General features: G+C 34.8%; 1 protein-coding gene across 2 annotated transcripts in view; it reads left to right on the forward strand.

The window, feature by feature from the left end:
- LOC149785617 (uncharacterized) overlaps positions 1 to 18,148 on the forward strand; it is a 92,262-nt gene that overhangs the window by 32,676 nt on the left and 41,438 nt on the right. For both annotated transcript variants that reach the window (XM_089979431.1, XM_089979430.1), the window contains 2 exons: positions 9,792 to 9,960; positions 14,064 to 14,275. In XM_089979431.1, the coding sequence (XP_089835557.1) occupies positions 9,792 to 9,960; positions 14,064 to 14,275 (381 nt within the window). The remainder of the gene's footprint in view (positions 1 to 9,791; positions 9,961 to 14,063; positions 14,276 to 18,148) is intronic.

Below are 18,148 nucleotides of genomic sequence, written 5' to 3' on the forward strand. Positions count from 1 at the left end.
CTCTCCAATGGCTACATTCTGCCTGTGAGTCCATTCCTTCCTCATGTAGTGCATTTCCCTTGCTCGGCTATCCCACTCGCATAAGAAACGCATGTATTTTGTATATCCTTGCTGCAGTCCCATTAAAAGGGCAACTACCTTCAAATCACCACAGAGGTGCCAGCTGTACTTGTTATACTCAATGGAATTCAGTAGCTGCCTTAAGTTATCGTATGTCTCTTTCATGTGGACAGCATACGCTACTGGAATAGATGGAAGAATGTTTCCATTGTGCAAAAGCACAGCCTTGAGACTCAGTTTCGAAGAGTCCACAAATAGTCTCCATTCTTGTGGGTCATGAGTGATTTTTAAAGCATTCATGAGGCCCTCAATATCGGAACAGAATATCAGATTACTTTCCTTTCTGAAGAAAGGCTCCAATTGCTGGTGGCGCTTTCGATATGCAGTAATTGTGACATCTTCTTCTAGAAGATTCCATTGTTGGAGTCTTGATCCTAGCAATTCTGCCTTGTTCTTTGATAAGTCCAAATCACGAATCAGGTCATTTAGTTCTTCCTGTGTTATTCTGTGTGGGGTTGATGATGCACCACAGTGAAAATCTGGATCACTGCATGCTGATGGACCAGGAGAAGAACAGGTCAACTCACCTTTGTCTTCGTCAGATGAATCAAGAGAATATTCTGCTGGAGGTTCTGGAATAGGAAGTCCCTCACCATGTGGAACTGGTCTCAATGCAGACGGAATGTTTGGGTAGACTATTCTCGACTTCTTTCGCTTCGTTATTCCGCCGGAAAGAGGAGGAACCAAGCAGAAGTAACAGTCATTTAGGTGGTTGCTTGGCTCTCTCCACACCATTGGGACTGCAAACGGCATTGATGACCTTTTGCAATTCAACCACTGTGAAAGCTGTGTTGTACATGTAGCACAGCATATATGCGGAGCCCAAGGCTTGTCTTGGTCACCAACCTTGCATCCGAAGTAAAGATGATATGCCTTCTTCACTTGAGAATTGATACTTTTCTTCTGGTTGGCAAATGTCACTTCCCCACAAATATAGCAAAAATTGTCCGCGGTATTAACACACTTTCGAGGCATTACTGTTCTTTATTGTACGTAAATGGATAAAATAATAAGTTTTATGTAACAGTAGCTTGAACTGTCTCGCACAACGTCTAAAATATTTTAAACGCTGAACCTATCTGATTGGGCTTTATATAGTACACTGCTTACGTCAGCTTCAGCAGCCGCCTGGCATTAGTATAATAGGCCTACACATGTATAGTACACTGCTGACGTCAACTTACTTCAGCAGCCGCATGGCATTAGTATTGCATTGCATCAGAAAATGATGCAATCAACTGTGGATGATGTGAGCATGATGGTATTATGCAATGTTACATCATTATTCCGGATGTTGCTGCAGTCCTACTGGAGAAATTTACACAGTGAAACATAGAAAATGAGGTATATGAATATCTTCAAAACGAGAGCCAATACAAATTTTTCACGGTTATATTCGTGTTCGGCACACCAAAATACTACAGATTAGGGCCTTTTCAAGTCAGTAATGATTTCACTGTTGACCAGTGTTATTGACAGCTTTATATAGTAGGGTCATGTCTATGTTGAACTTTTATTACAAAAAGAGCTTAGTCTTTTCATCCATTGGCTGTAATCCGTTGTCAGTTTACACAAGTTTTTTATTATTACTGCTCTTGTGTCCTCGTGGTCAGAGCATTCACCTCAGATGCTGGAGGTCATGGGTTCAAACCCCGGCCAAGGCATACCAAAAACTTATAAAAATGGTACTAACAGCTGGCTCACTTAGCAATCAGCATTAAGAGTTTTGTGTTAGGACTGGTCGGCCAGGTGTCAGGATAATGTGATTGATTGGGACATGATGCGACATGTCTGTGGCATGATTCTGTAGTGCTAGACATCACTATAAACTGTCATGCTGCAGACAGCATAGCGATATGACAGAACAATTTTTTAAAATCCTGATCACACACACACACACACACATCTACCTAAACCACTGAAAGGATTGCCACAAATTTTACAAACACAGTCATCCCAAGGTTGAATTGGTCCTAAATAAAACTGTTAGTAATTGGCCTTATATCATGGTAGACATGCTCACTATCATGAAAATCTTGTTATTGCTCTTAAACTGAGGTCATGCCAACATGGTCATACCAACATGGTCATGCTTAAACATGGTCATACCAACATAGTCATGCCAACATGGTCATGCCAAAATGGTCATAGCAACATGATCATGCAAACATGGTCATACCAACATGATCATACCAAAATGGGCCTTTCGCTAAAAGAATTCTTGCGATGTGTAGTTGGTCCTAAATTAAAACTGGTTCAGGTCTGATATCAAATATGGCCACCATGATATCAGTCTCGAAAATCTTGTTATCACTACTGATCTTGAATGGATGGTCATATTGATCTGTTGGCACATTATGAAATTACAGATCACAGCAACCTATTGGCACATTATGAGATTACAGATCACATCGACCTAATGGCACATTATGAAATTACAGATCACAGCAACCTATTGGCACATTATGAGATTACAGATCACAGCGACCTATTGGCACATTATAATATTACAGATCACAGCGACCTATTGGCACATTATGAGATTACAGATCACAGCGACCTATTGGCACATTATGAGATTATAGATCACAGCAACCTATTGGCACATTATGAGATTACAGATCACAGCGACCTATTGGCACATTATGATATTACAGATCACAGCAACCTATTGGCACATTATGAGATTACAGATCACAGTGTATGTTTTTTGCAGTTGGACCTGACTTATAAGCGAATATATATTGTACGTATTCAATGACTTCATATTTTTTTCTGCACAAAATATTACTTATATATTTAACCAAACTTTACATGTAGTTATATCTTTACATTGTGTGAGATAAGTCCAATGACATTCTGCCCATGATATATGGTTCAAGGTCAAAAGTAGTGATAAAAGAATATTGTACTGCACTTACAGATATCATGTGACAATTAACATAATGAAATGGCTTTATTACCAAATTTGGCATGTTGGAGTTTCTCATGAAAATCAGAGATTGTCAAAATCATTTCTTTTGTGGTGATCATTGTAGTTGTTAAGATTGGCTGGAACACTATGCAGTCTTCATTGAAGAGGCTGATAGTTGCAATTAAGTTGACAACACTGTCATTAATGCAGATAAAGCTGGACATGGTACTTTGCCAGGAGAATGCTAGATGTCACAGAAACAGAGTGACATAGTGCCATAAAACCTGTTGCCTTTGGTTTACATGGTACCATATGACCTTCTGTCATTTGTTCATGTGGTAACATAACCTGTTGCCTCTGGCTTAAATGGTACCATATGACCTTTGGCATACATGAATGTTAAAATGACATAGATCCATACAACCTGTTGCCTTTTGCTTACATATTTACATATGACTGGTGCCTTTGGCTGACATGATTCCATATGATCTGTTGCCTTTTGCTTACATGGTAACATATGACTTTTGGCATACGTGAATGTTAAAATGACATAGATCCATACAACCTGTTGCTTTTTGCTTACAGAGTATGATATGACCTGTTGCCTTTGGCTTGCAGGAATGAATCTAAATTGCACCTCATCCTTTCTCCTGTCCCTCTGTAAATTGATAGCTTCTGTGCCAGTCATTGGTATGGAACTTTGTCAAAGGCATTGACATTAATATACATATTGATCCTTGTGTCTTTGTAAGAGTTCCTGGCAGTGTCCTCAGTTGATTAATGATGGATTTGTTGTTTCATGGGAACTCCTTGCTATAAATCCATGCTGTTTTTCATGCAGGCTGGTCTGTATGCCCAGATTGTTCATTATTGGAAGACTAAAATATGTTGTAGCACTTTTGATGTAACAGCTGTTAGTGATGCTAGATGGTAATTTGCTGGTTTGGATCTATCTCAATTTGGTTTGGATCTATCTCCATCTTTAATTTGGTTTGGATTTATCTCCATCTTTAATTTGGGTACAGTATTAGCATTTTTGCAGTTGGATGGCATCACTGATGTGTTAGAAGACTGTTGGTATATGGATGCATTGAAATGGAGCTCCAAGTGACTGTTAGATGTACTAAAATGATAGGACAGAACACATGCACCCGATGCATGAGAATAAGAGAGGAGGATGCATCTTTTTGAGATCTTAACAGTTAATCATCTTGATCTCACTCAGACATGCCTTGATCTCACTCAGTGCCTTGATCTCACTCAGTTATCTTTTAGGTACATGTACTTAAAGTTCTTTATTGTTGATTTGGTACACTCATGACAACAATAGAAATGTCACTCAGGGTCTGCAAACTGAAACACAGTTTTGCTGATGTAAATTTTCCCCACTGACATACACTTTTGAGTTTTGTGAAGAATTCCAAAGGGCCAGGTTGGCAATGGTGCATTCAAAGTCATATTTGTTTTTCTTTTTAATTCATATATCAATGGATATCTCTTTCGTCAAATTGAACAGTTATAGGATGTAAATTGTGCTTTCTTGATTGAATTACTTAATTGGATATATGTAAACCAGAGGTGGGGGGGGCATATATTTTTTGAAGCCTTTTTGTTTATTTCATATCAAGAGAAAAAAAGACAGTAAGAAAACTTGTGTTTCTGAACAGTTTATATCATTTATATGATTTGTTCTGCTATTGTCCTGTATCGATGGTTTTTTTGTTTGTTTGTGTTGTACTATATTATTGCTAGAATAAATATTGTGATTTGACAATTTATTAATGATATCAAACCACCACTAAATATGGACAAGTACTATTGTTGTCTCAATCACTTTCAGGAATAATATTGGCATATTGTATCTAGATCATGTGCAATTTGCTTTTGGACTTGCATGTAAATTTATATCATACTCATAAGAGCCTGTATTGTGTGTGTGTGTGTGTGTACGTGTGTGTACATGTGTGTACATTGAATGTCAAAAGATCTTGTTAGAAAATGGTTATTTTCTCAATTATTGCTTGATAAATTAAGACATCACAAAAGTTCTGTCTCATATTTTGGAATTGGATACACCCAGCAAGAATGCCACCAAACACAGTTCTTATGATCATTTTGGTTTTAATTTGTCAATGTAGAGTGATTATAGCCAGTATTGAAATGACCATTATCCATGTATCAAAACTGATTATGTTACTTACTCTTTCTTGCATATTTATTATTTATTGCTCTGTCCATAAGTGTTCATTGTTAGCTGAAACCAGCTGTTTGCAGATCATTTTCCAGTCTTCGTTATAGTTGTGAAATAATTTTCTGTTACCAAATGAAAGCTTTCTTTTCATTAGCAATTACAGGGTGGTCTGTTATGTCTGAAATTGTATACTTGGACTGATTTATTGATTTTATATATTTGAAATAATGCCAGGGCAAACATCCCTGTAGTGAAATATATGAAGATATTACCTGTTTGCATTAACCCATATTAGGTTGATAGCATGTTTAGAGTAGGAGAATGTTTGTCCATAGCCACATTTACAGTTTGTGTGTTATAGCAAACTTAATTGATAATGTTAGTTTAAAGGTATATTGTTCTGATAGCACCAGTACCAGTGGAACTTGGAATCGGAATGTTTTTGCTTTTATGTTGTTGTTGTGGGGTTTAATGCCATTTTTCAGCACTTGATAGGCTATGCATGGCAGCCAGTATTAATGGTGGAGGAAGAACCTGGGAAAACCCTGGGAAGAACCACCCACCCACGAGAAGCTACTGGCAAGCTTTCTCACATACCCACATTGGCCGAATCCTAAACTCGAACTCACGCAGACAGAGGTGAGAGTTTTTGCTTTCAAAAGTTACTGTTATGGAAATGAAATTGTAAAATGCAAACTATTTTTTTTATTTAAAAAAATTAATTCTGTCTAAAGAAAGCTTTAATCTGTGTCAGATGACTTGTTGCTTCTTTGAAGAAATTAAAGACATGCATATATAGTTACTTTCCATGTTTTCATCTTTTCTTAAAACTGAATGATTAATGGAGAATTTAGCCATTCAGAGCTTGAAGCTTATAAAATGTTTAGGGGTCTGCCTAAGGCACATGAAACCTTTTAAAGGATAATTTTTTACTAATTCATTTACCAACTTTGATAGTTTGTATAGTTACAAACACTGGCTGAAATGCATTTTAAGGTTTAGAATGATAAAATTTGACAAATTGTGTATATACATGTAGGTGTTGTGTATTTAAGAAACTATGTTTACAGGTGTCTGTTGGAAAATGAAACATGTCAAATTTATAAGAATAATGTATATTTTATCACAAAATAGATAATTCTGGAATTACAGGGGAACAGTTGCTCTTTAGGTTTTGTCTTTATAGAAATTAGAAAGCTAAAATATTTTAATAAAAAAGATTATCAATGTCAAACATAATAGATGTATAGCTATATACATGTCTGTTGATGTATAGCTATATACATGTCTGTAGATGTAAACTTAGTAAGGCTTGCGGGATGTATTTGCAGTTTTACCAGACACAAAGAAATATAGGATCCAATGTTGTAGTTATTCTAATTTCTCAGGGCATACAAACCTAGCCTCGTGATTAAAGAAGGAAAATAGCATATATCTATATTTAAGAGTCCAGGACACTGTATTTTGAAACAAAATTATGAGATAGGCATTTTTGTATAGCCCTTGTTTGTATTGCCCATATTTGTATAGCCCATATTTGTCTAACCCATTTTTTGCATAGCCCATTTTTGTATAGGCTGTATTTGTATAGCCCATGTTTGTGAAAAGTGGAACATAGTGTGGGTTACTTTACATATGGCACTGGCAATTGGCATCAACATAAACAGTTGTTAAAGTTTAGGTTACAGTTTTTCATTTGCAAACATTTCCAAAAATCCTAGATACATTCCTGTCATGCTAGATATGCAGCTGAGATGATTCAATCTGTGACATGCTTGATATGAAGCTGAGATGATTCAATCTCTGACATGCATGATATGAATCTGAGATGATTCAATCTCTGGCATGCTTGATATGAAGCTGAGATGATTCAATCTCTGGCATGCTTGATATGAAGCTGAGATGATTCAATCTCTGACATGCTTGATATGAAGCTGAGATGATTCAATCTCTGACATGCTTGATATGAAGCTGAGATGATTCAATCTCTGACATGCATGATATGAATCTGAGATGATTCAATCTCTGGCATGCTTGATATGAAGCTGAGATGATTCAACCTCTGACATGCTTGATATGAAGCTGAGATGATTCAGTCTCTGGCATGCTTGATATGAAGCTGAGATGATTCAATCTCTGACATGCTTGATATGAAGCTGAGATGATTCAATATCTGACATGCATGATATGAATCTGAGATGATTCAATCTCTGGCATGCTTGATATGAAGCTGAGATGATTCAATCTCTGACATGCTTGATATGAAGCTGAGATGATTCAACCTCTGACATGCTTGATATGAAGCTGAGATGATTCAATCTCTGACATGTTTGTTTCTCCCATTTACCTTGTGGTCATGGTCCCAGTGATAGAAAATGTGCATTAAAATTCGGTTAATTTTTATATTTATTTGCTAATAATTTCTAAACCTCTTTGTTTTTCATCATAATTTGAATTATTCAATATGAAGCTAACTTAAAGATGATTAATTCGATGATATACTTCTTTTCTCCCCATGACCATGGAGTAAAGGTCACAGTCATAGAAAATATACATTAAGGTTTTGTTTAAAAACATTTCATTAGGTCATATATTCTAAATCCCTTGATGGATTTTCTTTCATTTTTGGGTGGAATCAGTATGAAGCTAAAACAATTCATTCATTTGCACACAACCTTGCCCATTTCACCTTTGAGTGAAGGCCATGGTCATAGAAAATTTGCATAAGGATTTGGTTCATGTTTTTACACACTTTACATGAGCAAAGGAGTTCATTATGATGTTATTTGTCCATCTGCCTGTTAATACATGTCTATCTGGCTGTTAATACATGTCCATCTGGCTGTTAATATGTGTCTATCTGGCTGTTAATACATGTCTATCTGGCTGTTAATATGTGTCTATCTGGCTGTTAATACATGTCTATCTGGCTGTTAATATGTGTCCATCTGGCTGTTAATACATGTCTATCTGGCTGTTAATATGTGTCCATCTGGCTGTTAATATGTGTCCATCTGGCTTTTAATACATGTCTATCTGGCTGTTAATATGTGTCTATCTGGCTGTTAATATGTGTCCATCTGGCTGTTAATATGTGTACATCTGGCTGTTAATATGTGTACATCTGGCTGTTAATATGTGTCCATCTGGCTGTTAATATGTGTTCATCTGGCTGTTGATGTGTCCATCTGGTTGTTAATATATGTCCATCTGACTGTTAATATGTGTCCATCTAGCTGTTAATATGTGTCCATCTGGCTGTTAATATGTGTCCATCTGGTTTGTTAATATATGTCCAATTGGCTGTTAATATGTGTACATATGGCTGTTAATATGTGTCCTGGCGGTTAATATGTTTCCATCTGGCTGTTAATATGTATTCATCGGTCTGTTAATATGTGTACATCTGGCTGTTAATATGTGTACATATGGCTGTTAATATGTGTCCATCTGGCTGTTAATATATGTACATCAGGCTGTTACCAATTTTGTTTCTGCACAAGAGCTTGAGCTGTCCACTGTATGCAGTTAACTACCAAACTTTTGGAATGGCTTGCAATTTGGGTAACAAAAAACTCTGTTGATTTGGGGGTCCAAAGGTCAATGTCACTGTGGCTAGAAGAACTTAGGTTTTCCACCATTGCAGTACCAGTCTTCACAAATGGTATGCACTTGAAGTAAAGGAAGAACCCTATTGATTTTCAGTGTAAAAAAGTCAGAAGTCACAGACACTGTGTTTAGTAGAAGAAAAATGGTTTCTGCACAGTAATTTGAGTTCTCCACCATCAATGCAGATCAAACTGCACTTGGGGTAAGCAAGAACACCATTAATTTGGGGTTGAAAAAGCAATGGTCAGAGTCACTTTGAGAAGAAAAATTATTTCAGCACAGTAAGTTAAGTTCTCTACTGTTACCAAACATTGTGGTTGGCATGCACTTGTGGTAAGGAAGAATCCTGTTGATTTTTAGGTCAATAACTCAAAGGCATAGATCACTGACTGAAAGAATAAAAATGGTTTACACAGTTGCTCACAATTGGGGTAAGGAAGAAATCTATCTTTTGGGGTACAAAAATGTTAGAGGTCATAGTCACTGTGAATGAAAGAAGAAATGTAGTTTCTCCACAATAATGTTAGTTCCACCTCACAGAGATAGACCTAACATTGTGGTTGATTTCAGCTTGGTTGGAAGAAAGAAGCTTATTGATTTGGGGGTCAGAATATTAAGGTCAAGGTCATTGTTACTGACAGAAAAATGTGATTTCTGCATAATAACGTCAATATACTAGGACTATTAAACATATGGCAAGTGCCATTCAGACACTTAAAGTCTTTTCCTTTGCATGTATTTCATAAACTCCTTCGTGGATATTGTTTTTACATTGGACTAATCATTATGAAGCTTAGGTATTTCATTCTGAGACATACACATTCAGCCTTTTGACCTTGAGATCCAGGTCATGCATTTTACTGCAATGTTTTAACCAAAATTCTTAACCTGCAGCCCTGGCCTTGTTACAATTACAATAAAAGTTGTTTAAACTAGGACCTCTCTTTTTTATTACAGGTGCAAAGAATCAGTCAAGATGCAGGTACTTCTGCAGTCTCCATTGCATACTCAGTGGAAAACAATGGCAGCATGGTTTCAGCAGTAGATGCTGTGAATACACTGGCATTAATAGATATTCAGGAGCTAGCCATTATACTGAAGGAAGTGGTTTCCACCAAAGCCGAGAGTAAGTTTGATCAAATCAGCAAGGATTTGTCACCCTTTACTGCTGATTGTAAATTTTCCTAATTATAGTAAATATTATGCATCAGAACATCGCTAGATGGAAAAAGTAAACAGGTTACTGCAGTAAGATGAGACTCGCAGAGATGTATATTATTAATCATTGAAAGGTACTTAAAGCTTATCTTTAATATGAAGTAAAAACTGGAACTGTTATGTATAGTTTTTAACCAATAAATCCTTTATATATTACAGATGACAGCTAAGTACATTAATGAGATAATATTTTACCTTTTAGTGAGATATATTTCATGTAGATGGATAATTGTAAAAATGTTGTTGTAAATTTTGGTACATCATCTTGCTTGCAAACCATGAACTATCCATGTTCATGGTTTGACAATGTCCTAACCGTGGTTGCCAAAAGTACCAAATCTGAAGTTGATTAGTGCTCCCAATAAATTAGGAATTTACTCCAGTAACCATGCAGTATATATATATGTGATACTTATGTATATATCATAATTATGAACATGTCATATTTATGTATATGTCATACTTGCATAGTTATGATATTTATGCACATATACTTATGTATGTCATACTTGTATATATGTCATGCATATATTTATATCCTACAGTGGATGCAATACATTTGCCAATTGAACTTCAGTGAAATATTTTAAAACTTTACAAATCTATTTTTGTGTTTAGTCTGATTTTGGCTTTATGTTTTGCTGAAATAGGCCAAGAATCTTTTAAAACCTGTTGGTAATTTTTGAAAGACTGCATTTTTACTAGTGGTAACTGTCAGCTACTTTATCTGGCTTGTATGAAATATTTTTACAGATTACCTAAGATATTTTTTAGCGGTTAGTATCAATCCAGAAATGAACACTTCATGTTGTCTCATTTGTTTACTTGATATAAGTTTGATACATTTCCACTAAGTTAGCATTCAGGTACCAGTAATTGAGTAGATACAGGCTGGGTATTCAGGTACTATTTACTAATTGAGAAAATAAAAGTTAGGTATTCAGTTATATTAAATAATTGAGTAGATACTGGTTAGGTACTCAGATACCAGTAATTGAGTAGATTCAAGTTAGGTACTCATATACCAGTAACTGAGTACATTCCAGTTAGGTACTCATATACCAGCAATTGAGTAGATTCAAGTTAGGTACTCAGATACCAGTAATTGAGTAGATTCAAGTTAGGTACTCAGATACCAGTAATTGAGTAGATTCCAGTTAGGTACTCAGGTACCAGTAATTGAGTAGATTCCAGTTAGGTACTCATCTACCAGCCATTGAGTAGATTCCAGTTAGGTACTCATATACCAGCAATTGAGTAGATTCAAATTAGGTACTCAGATACCAGTAATTGAGTAGATTCAAATTTGGTATTCATAAACCACTAATTAAGTAGATTCAAGTTAGGTACTCAGGTACCAGTAATTAAGTAGATCCAAAGTAGGTACTCATATACCAGGAATTGAGTAGATTCAAGTTTGGTATTCAGTTACCAGTAATTGAGTAGATACAAGTTAGGTATTCAGATACCATTAACTTAGTTGATACAGGCTGGGTGTTCAGATACCAGTAACTGAGTATATACAAGTTTGCTAATCAGATACCAGTAATTGATTAGATACAGTTAAAATACTCAGGCACTACTTATTGAATATATAATAGTCAGGTATTCTGTTACTTGCAGTAATTGATTGGATGCAAGTTAGGTATTCAAATACCTGTAATTGAATAGATACACGTTAGGTATTCAGGTACTATTTATTAAATATAAACAAGTTAGGTATTCGGGTACCAGTAATTAAATAGATACAAGTCAGGTTTTTGGGTACCAGTAACTGTTTGGACTACTTTTTTGGGTATTTGACATTGATTTTTGCTTCCAATTTTTGGAGCATAGCAACCTCTTATGAAACTCTTTAGTTCAGCAGTGACCTTCAGGTTGGCCTGCAGTCAAATGTGGGAGGGGTGAAGGCATGAACAGTAGCTTCAAATTTACAGCTTTGTTCTTACTTGCCTTAGAGTAAAATTATTGTTAAGTTAATTCAATGAAATGCAAAAAAAAAATATGGAATTGTATTGATTTGAAATACTCATATTTAAACTCCACACCATAAGGAATCTGTCCTGATTTGATTGGAAAGATATAGAACTTTAAAAAAATTAAATTATGACTTTTAACACTGAATATGATTCATAATTTCGCATCCAATGCTAACCAAAGTCCTTTTGTTTTAGATGAAAGCTTGATAAACATTTTAAGTAAATTACTGTATGACAGGAATTAAATCAATTTATTTTATGCTAGGCTGTGAATTACTGTATGACAGGAATTAAATAAATTTATTTTATGCTAGGCTGTGAATTATTGTATAACAGGAATGAAATCAATTTATTTTATGCTATTCCATGAATTACTGTGTAACAGGAATAAAATCAATTTATTTTATGCTAGGCTGTGAATTACTGTATGACAGGAATGAAATCAATTTATTTTATGCTAGGCTGTGGATTACTGTATGACAGGAATGAAATCAATTTATTTTATGTTAGGCTGTGAATTACTGTATGACAGGATTGAAATGAATTTATTTTATGTTAGGCTGTGAACTACTGTACAACAAGAATGAAAGCAATTTATTTTATGCTAGGTTTTGAATTACTGGATTATGAAATAAATGACTGTGATCATTATTTGGAGTTGAATCAAGAAATAATTGTTTACTGCCCATCAATAAAATATGGTGTTACAACTCTATGGTCACAAAGTAAGTAACAGAACAAAGAAAAACCAAGTTTTGTCAAACTTAACAAACAGTTATAAATGTTATAAATGAAAAAAATGTGATAGGAACTTACAGTATTATGAAATGAATCAAAAATAAAACTTATAAAGGTCTATGAAAGTCCTAAATGAATTAAAATTTCCAATTAAATTCAAGAACTGGAAATGTACTGGTCCTCCAAGAACCATGGCATTGTCAAGATGGCATTGTCAAGCATACCTTTGAATAATTTATAACAGTTCCAGAATAATATTATAGTCCAAGTAATGATCACTTTCTATTTCCACTGAACAGTCCAAAGAAATGTTTTTCCTCTTGAATAATATCCAAGTACAACATAAAACACGTCTGCAGACTTAAAACAGGAACACAAGACATGTGAATGACTCTAGAATCAGAATGAAACTGATTTCTCAGTCCTTTCTTTGTGTACACCATCTATTGTGACTGTAATAGACCCCACGTGACAGAATACTCTACACATTTTGCATCTAATTTGCTTATTCATGTGACCTGGCCCAGCCAATGGGAAGTTACTGAATTCTTCCAAAAATGTTGAAATCCCTTCAGCCAATGAGAAATTAAACCAAAGGTGCTATTTAAGTCTTACTATTAAGATTATTATTATTAATTGTCAAAACATATGTAAGCATCTATTTATAGATCCTATGTAATACTAAACTTTTAAGATTCTCAAGTCATGTATGCAAAATTTAACTTAAGACATTCTGTATATATTACAGCCATGAATAAAAGTTATAAAAATTAGATAAAATCATGTACCAGAAGTAACAAAAAATATAGATATGCATACCATTGGATAACATTAAGACCAAGAAATTTGAAGCTATTCATTTATGGTTGCATATTCTTATGGCTGCCTTGCATTCAGGTGAACCAAGTTCAAATCCAGCAAGGTACAAATTCTTTTTTCTTCAGTTTATTTATATATTTAATGTGCTGTTTTACCTTAAGCTATGTTACTTTTATCTGTGCAAATATGCACAGCAGAACATAAATAGGAAACCATTCACAATATGTGGGATCTAGTAAGACTGTTACTTCAGGCTGTTATAATTATTGCTTGTAAATATATTTGAGCATAAAATAAGAAGATATTGTGCTTGAATGAATAACATATATTTCATCAAGTGGCTGAAACACTCAGCATTTTGCAAGTGGCAAAGCCACAAGTCAAATTATTTAAGTTTATCACCCACAAGATCGTGCATGGGCAGTAGTACATGGTCATGATGTTTCTTTCTCTAAATATCGTGTTTTATTTTTAGCATACATCAAATTTGTATCCCCTGGAGGTGACACAGCTGGGGCGGGTGGCTTGGCTGTATGGATGATAGCCACAATCGCTGGAGGTGTTGCTGTCTTGATAATTATCATCTTTGTTGTTGCTTGCTGTTGTTTCAAGTGTTGCCATAAACAACAGAAGACAGACATCGAGGGTCAGCCGCAACTGGTGGGGCTAAAAACATCGTTGGAAGAGGTACAGTATCATTGCACATTCACCTGTATATTTGCAGGAAAATTTATATTGGGAGGGTCCAAAAATAAGGTTCCCTTTGTGGAATAAGGGGAGGAGCTAAAACCCTACAAGGCTTGAATATACCAACATGCTTGAAACTTCAGTTTGATGATTGGGAATTACTTTAGTGAATAAGTACAGTGTGACCCCATTATAGCATGGGGGTTGGGGTCCATAGAATCCAACCATGTTATAGACCAAGCCATGTTATAACTAACCAAGTTAGTTAGCTGAAGAAAACAATTCATGCACAGTAAAATGTCTTATGAGGGACCTCTGCTATTAGTGACCACCTGTCATTTCTGACCACAATTGTAATGCATGGATTGATTTTATTATATAAACACACTGTTATGAGTGACCACCTGCTGAATGCAACCAGTGATCACAGTATCTTTGGCAAAAATGCATTTTGCATTTTACCACTGTTACAAATGACCGCATTGCAAAAACGGTATTAAACTCTGCCAACCTTTATTTAATCCCTGTATCAATGACTGCTTACACCATTATACCCCACCCAAAAAAAAAAATAGACTGGCTACCAATATCTGAAATATTTTGGGTATGCTTACAGTGTTTATATTTTCCATCATAAACCAGACTGAAGTACATGTAGATCGTTCCAGCACTTAGCCTGGTTCCCAGCCTTTTCGTTGATAACACTCACATGTACATATAAGACCCAGTATCCCTATGAATGACCATATTGCGAGAGCAGAGACAGACACAACTGATCTTTATGTTATCATTTGTAACAGTGACCGCTTGAATAGTAAAGATTGTTCTGATGAAAAGCAAACATATAAAGAAGAACAAAAAACCCCCCAGAAAAAACCAGAGCCTGGCTTTTGGTTTTTATATAGTGAGAGATTGTAGTCTGTAAACCAGGCTAATGTATATATCGAAAATTGCCAATTTGTTGCTGAAATTAAGGTAGTGGTTGCATATATTGTTTTGTCTTTAGAGTTAATCTGTATTGCTTGGGGCTGAATAAAGTCTTTGTCTATTAAACCCGCAAGTGAGAATCCATTGTGGGATTTGATTGATAGTGCTAAAGGCTGGTGATGTTTGTTTTTTTTAAAACCCAGATGTTACAGTGATTACATCCCAATCACCAAGCTGTCGTCTATTCAATGACAAGTTGGTGCGAATGGGTTACACATTTTGTTTATTGAGTTGATTCCTGTATGTTTTCTTTGAATTAAGCCATTGACTTTTGTCTCTGAATGAATGATTCTGGATGAGATAGCTGTTTTTTTATCTCATTAATTGTTAGATACACAATACGCAATGTATAGATTTTTAATATTTTCCCAAATCCTAGTCAAAACCATCTTTACAGCCAATATTACAAATGAGCACAAATAATTGTAACACCTTGTACCTTAATAACAATGGAAGTACCTCCAACTAAAAGGAGACAAATTTTTCCACTGGAGAAAATAATTATTGTCACTGAAAGAAATGAAAAAGAGCAGACCACTCACAAAATAACGGTTTAAACATCAGTAAAACAAATTTAGGGTGTTTTAAGGGAAAAAGAAGTAAATTAGAAACAATTTCATGTGATCTTCAAATGTAAGGATATCTTTGCTGCTATATAATTTTGTTTTCAGATGAATGCATACAATATTTTAGCAAGAATTAATAAAGAGGGGAATACATGTGAGGTGATTGTGGTTATTTTTCTATTAATTGTTCTGAAACTGGTCCTAGGAAATTGGTCTTTTTGAACATACCTTTTACATACCTGTCAACCAGTTGAGATGAAAACCTGTGTGCCAGACCAATAAAAACCTTACAAAGACAAAAAAAACTTACACAAAAAATGTATTCATACATTATATAAGATCAACAGTTTTAAAACAAATGCTATTTACGAGATATTTTTTTCACACATTTACACAATTATTTAAATCTCAGAAACTTTATTTCGTTTTATTCTTTTGATTTTCAGTGTGTTGTAACACACACGTTATTATCTGCAACACATGCACTGCTTGCACTTTTCAAAATGTAATCAGGGGTTTTAAAGTCTATGCAGCAGGTGTCAATGTTTATTTTACACTGTGAAAATGATGTTAGTGGTGGTCTCTCATAATAGGTTTTACTGTACCAAAGAACAATAGCAATGAAGACAAAACATGTCTAAAATACACTTGCATATTGACAACTTACATTCGTGTAGTACAGTCCATAATGCATTAAGTACTGTAAACATATATGACAAATCCATGAATTCAAGTATAGATCACATGTTATAAAATTAATGTATCAGTCACATCCTGTTAGAAAACAAAAATAACATCAATAAAAAAACTGATAGTCATTTCAAAAAGGAAAAAAGTATTTTTTTGTATGAGAAAAAGACATGTATAAAACAAAATTTCAGCAGCTATGGCATGATTGTCTCATATGAGATTTCATACATGATCTCTTCCCCAAAATGATAGTAAACATTTGCGTTATTTTTTGTACTTTCAGAAGAAAAAATATTTTTTTGTGTATGAGAAAAATACATGCATGTGAAATTTTGAGAGCCACACCAAGATCTTGCTCTGTCCAAATTCGTGTTATAACAGAGTGTGCTATAGTGAAGTCACACTGTACAATGAAACTGCACTATAACACATTTTATTGTAACAATCTGACAAAATAAAAGTAGTTCTTGAAGTTTTACAATAACTTAAGCAATTACTTGAAGTACTGCTTAGTTTTAGTATGAAAATAAAAAATTATTTTAGTTAATAATATGGCAAGATATCTTGTATTCTTGAAGAAAAGATATTCTTATTGCTTTGTCTTTCTCTATATGAATAAAAGGGTTAAATATTTCTATTTGCAGATATTCATTTCAGTCATGTCAGTAGTCAATCACTCCACTTTGCGCATTTGTGAAAGATGTCAGATCTTTAAAAATATTTTTATTGAACCATTGAGCAGTAAGGCCATTAAGTCAGCTTTGTTTTTGTTTTCGATGCATTCTGCATACAATTGTTGCTTTGTCCAGGGTAAACAGTAGCTAGCAGATGTTTTCTCAAATGGCATACATGGCCAAGCATCAGACAGTGTGTCTGGCATACATGGTCAAGCATCAGACAGTATGTCAGGCATACATAACCAAGCATCAGACAGTGTGTCGGGCAAACAAGGTTTCACAGCTTCAGGTGAACTTTATCTTTGCAAATGGGCTCCCCCACAGCAGTCATCCAAGGACTTGACACTTCACCATAACTATTGTCAGCCAGTTATGTAAAAGATGAAATGACGGTTGTTTATACCTTACATCTTTGCCTTTTAATTATTTCGAAGACAATTTGCTGTATAAACTGCCTGAAGACAATTTGCTGTATAAACTGCCTGAAGACAATTTGCTGTATAAATTGCTTGAAGACAATTTGCTGTATAAATTGCTTGAAGACAATTTGCTGTATAAATTGCCTGAAGACAATTTGCTGTATAAACTGCCTGAAGACATTTTGCTGTATAAACTGCCTGAAGACATTTTGCTGTATAAATTGCCTGAAGACAATTTGCTGTATAAACTGCCTGAAGACAATTTGCTATATAAACTGCCTGAAGACATTTTGCTGTATAAACTGCCTGAAGACATTTTGCTGTATAAACTGCCTGAAGACATTTTGCTGTATAAACTGCCTAAGACAATTTGCTGTATAAACTGCCTGAAGACAATTTGCTGTATAAACTGCCTGAAGGATGGTCTTACATGATCTCTTAATAAGGACTGTTTACCATTTAGACATGTTACATATTATGAGCATACATCGATGTGGCATTCTTGTTTTATTTATTTTTCTTTTTTTCAGAGAT

Source organism: Sinohyriopsis cumingii, chromosome 13 (genome assembly GCF_028554795.1).
Source record: "Sinohyriopsis cumingii isolate HCF-2022 chromosome 13, ASM2855479v2, whole genome shotgun sequence".
Classification (NCBI taxonomy): Eukaryota; Metazoa; Mollusca; class Bivalvia; order Unionida; family Unionidae; genus Sinohyriopsis; species Sinohyriopsis cumingii.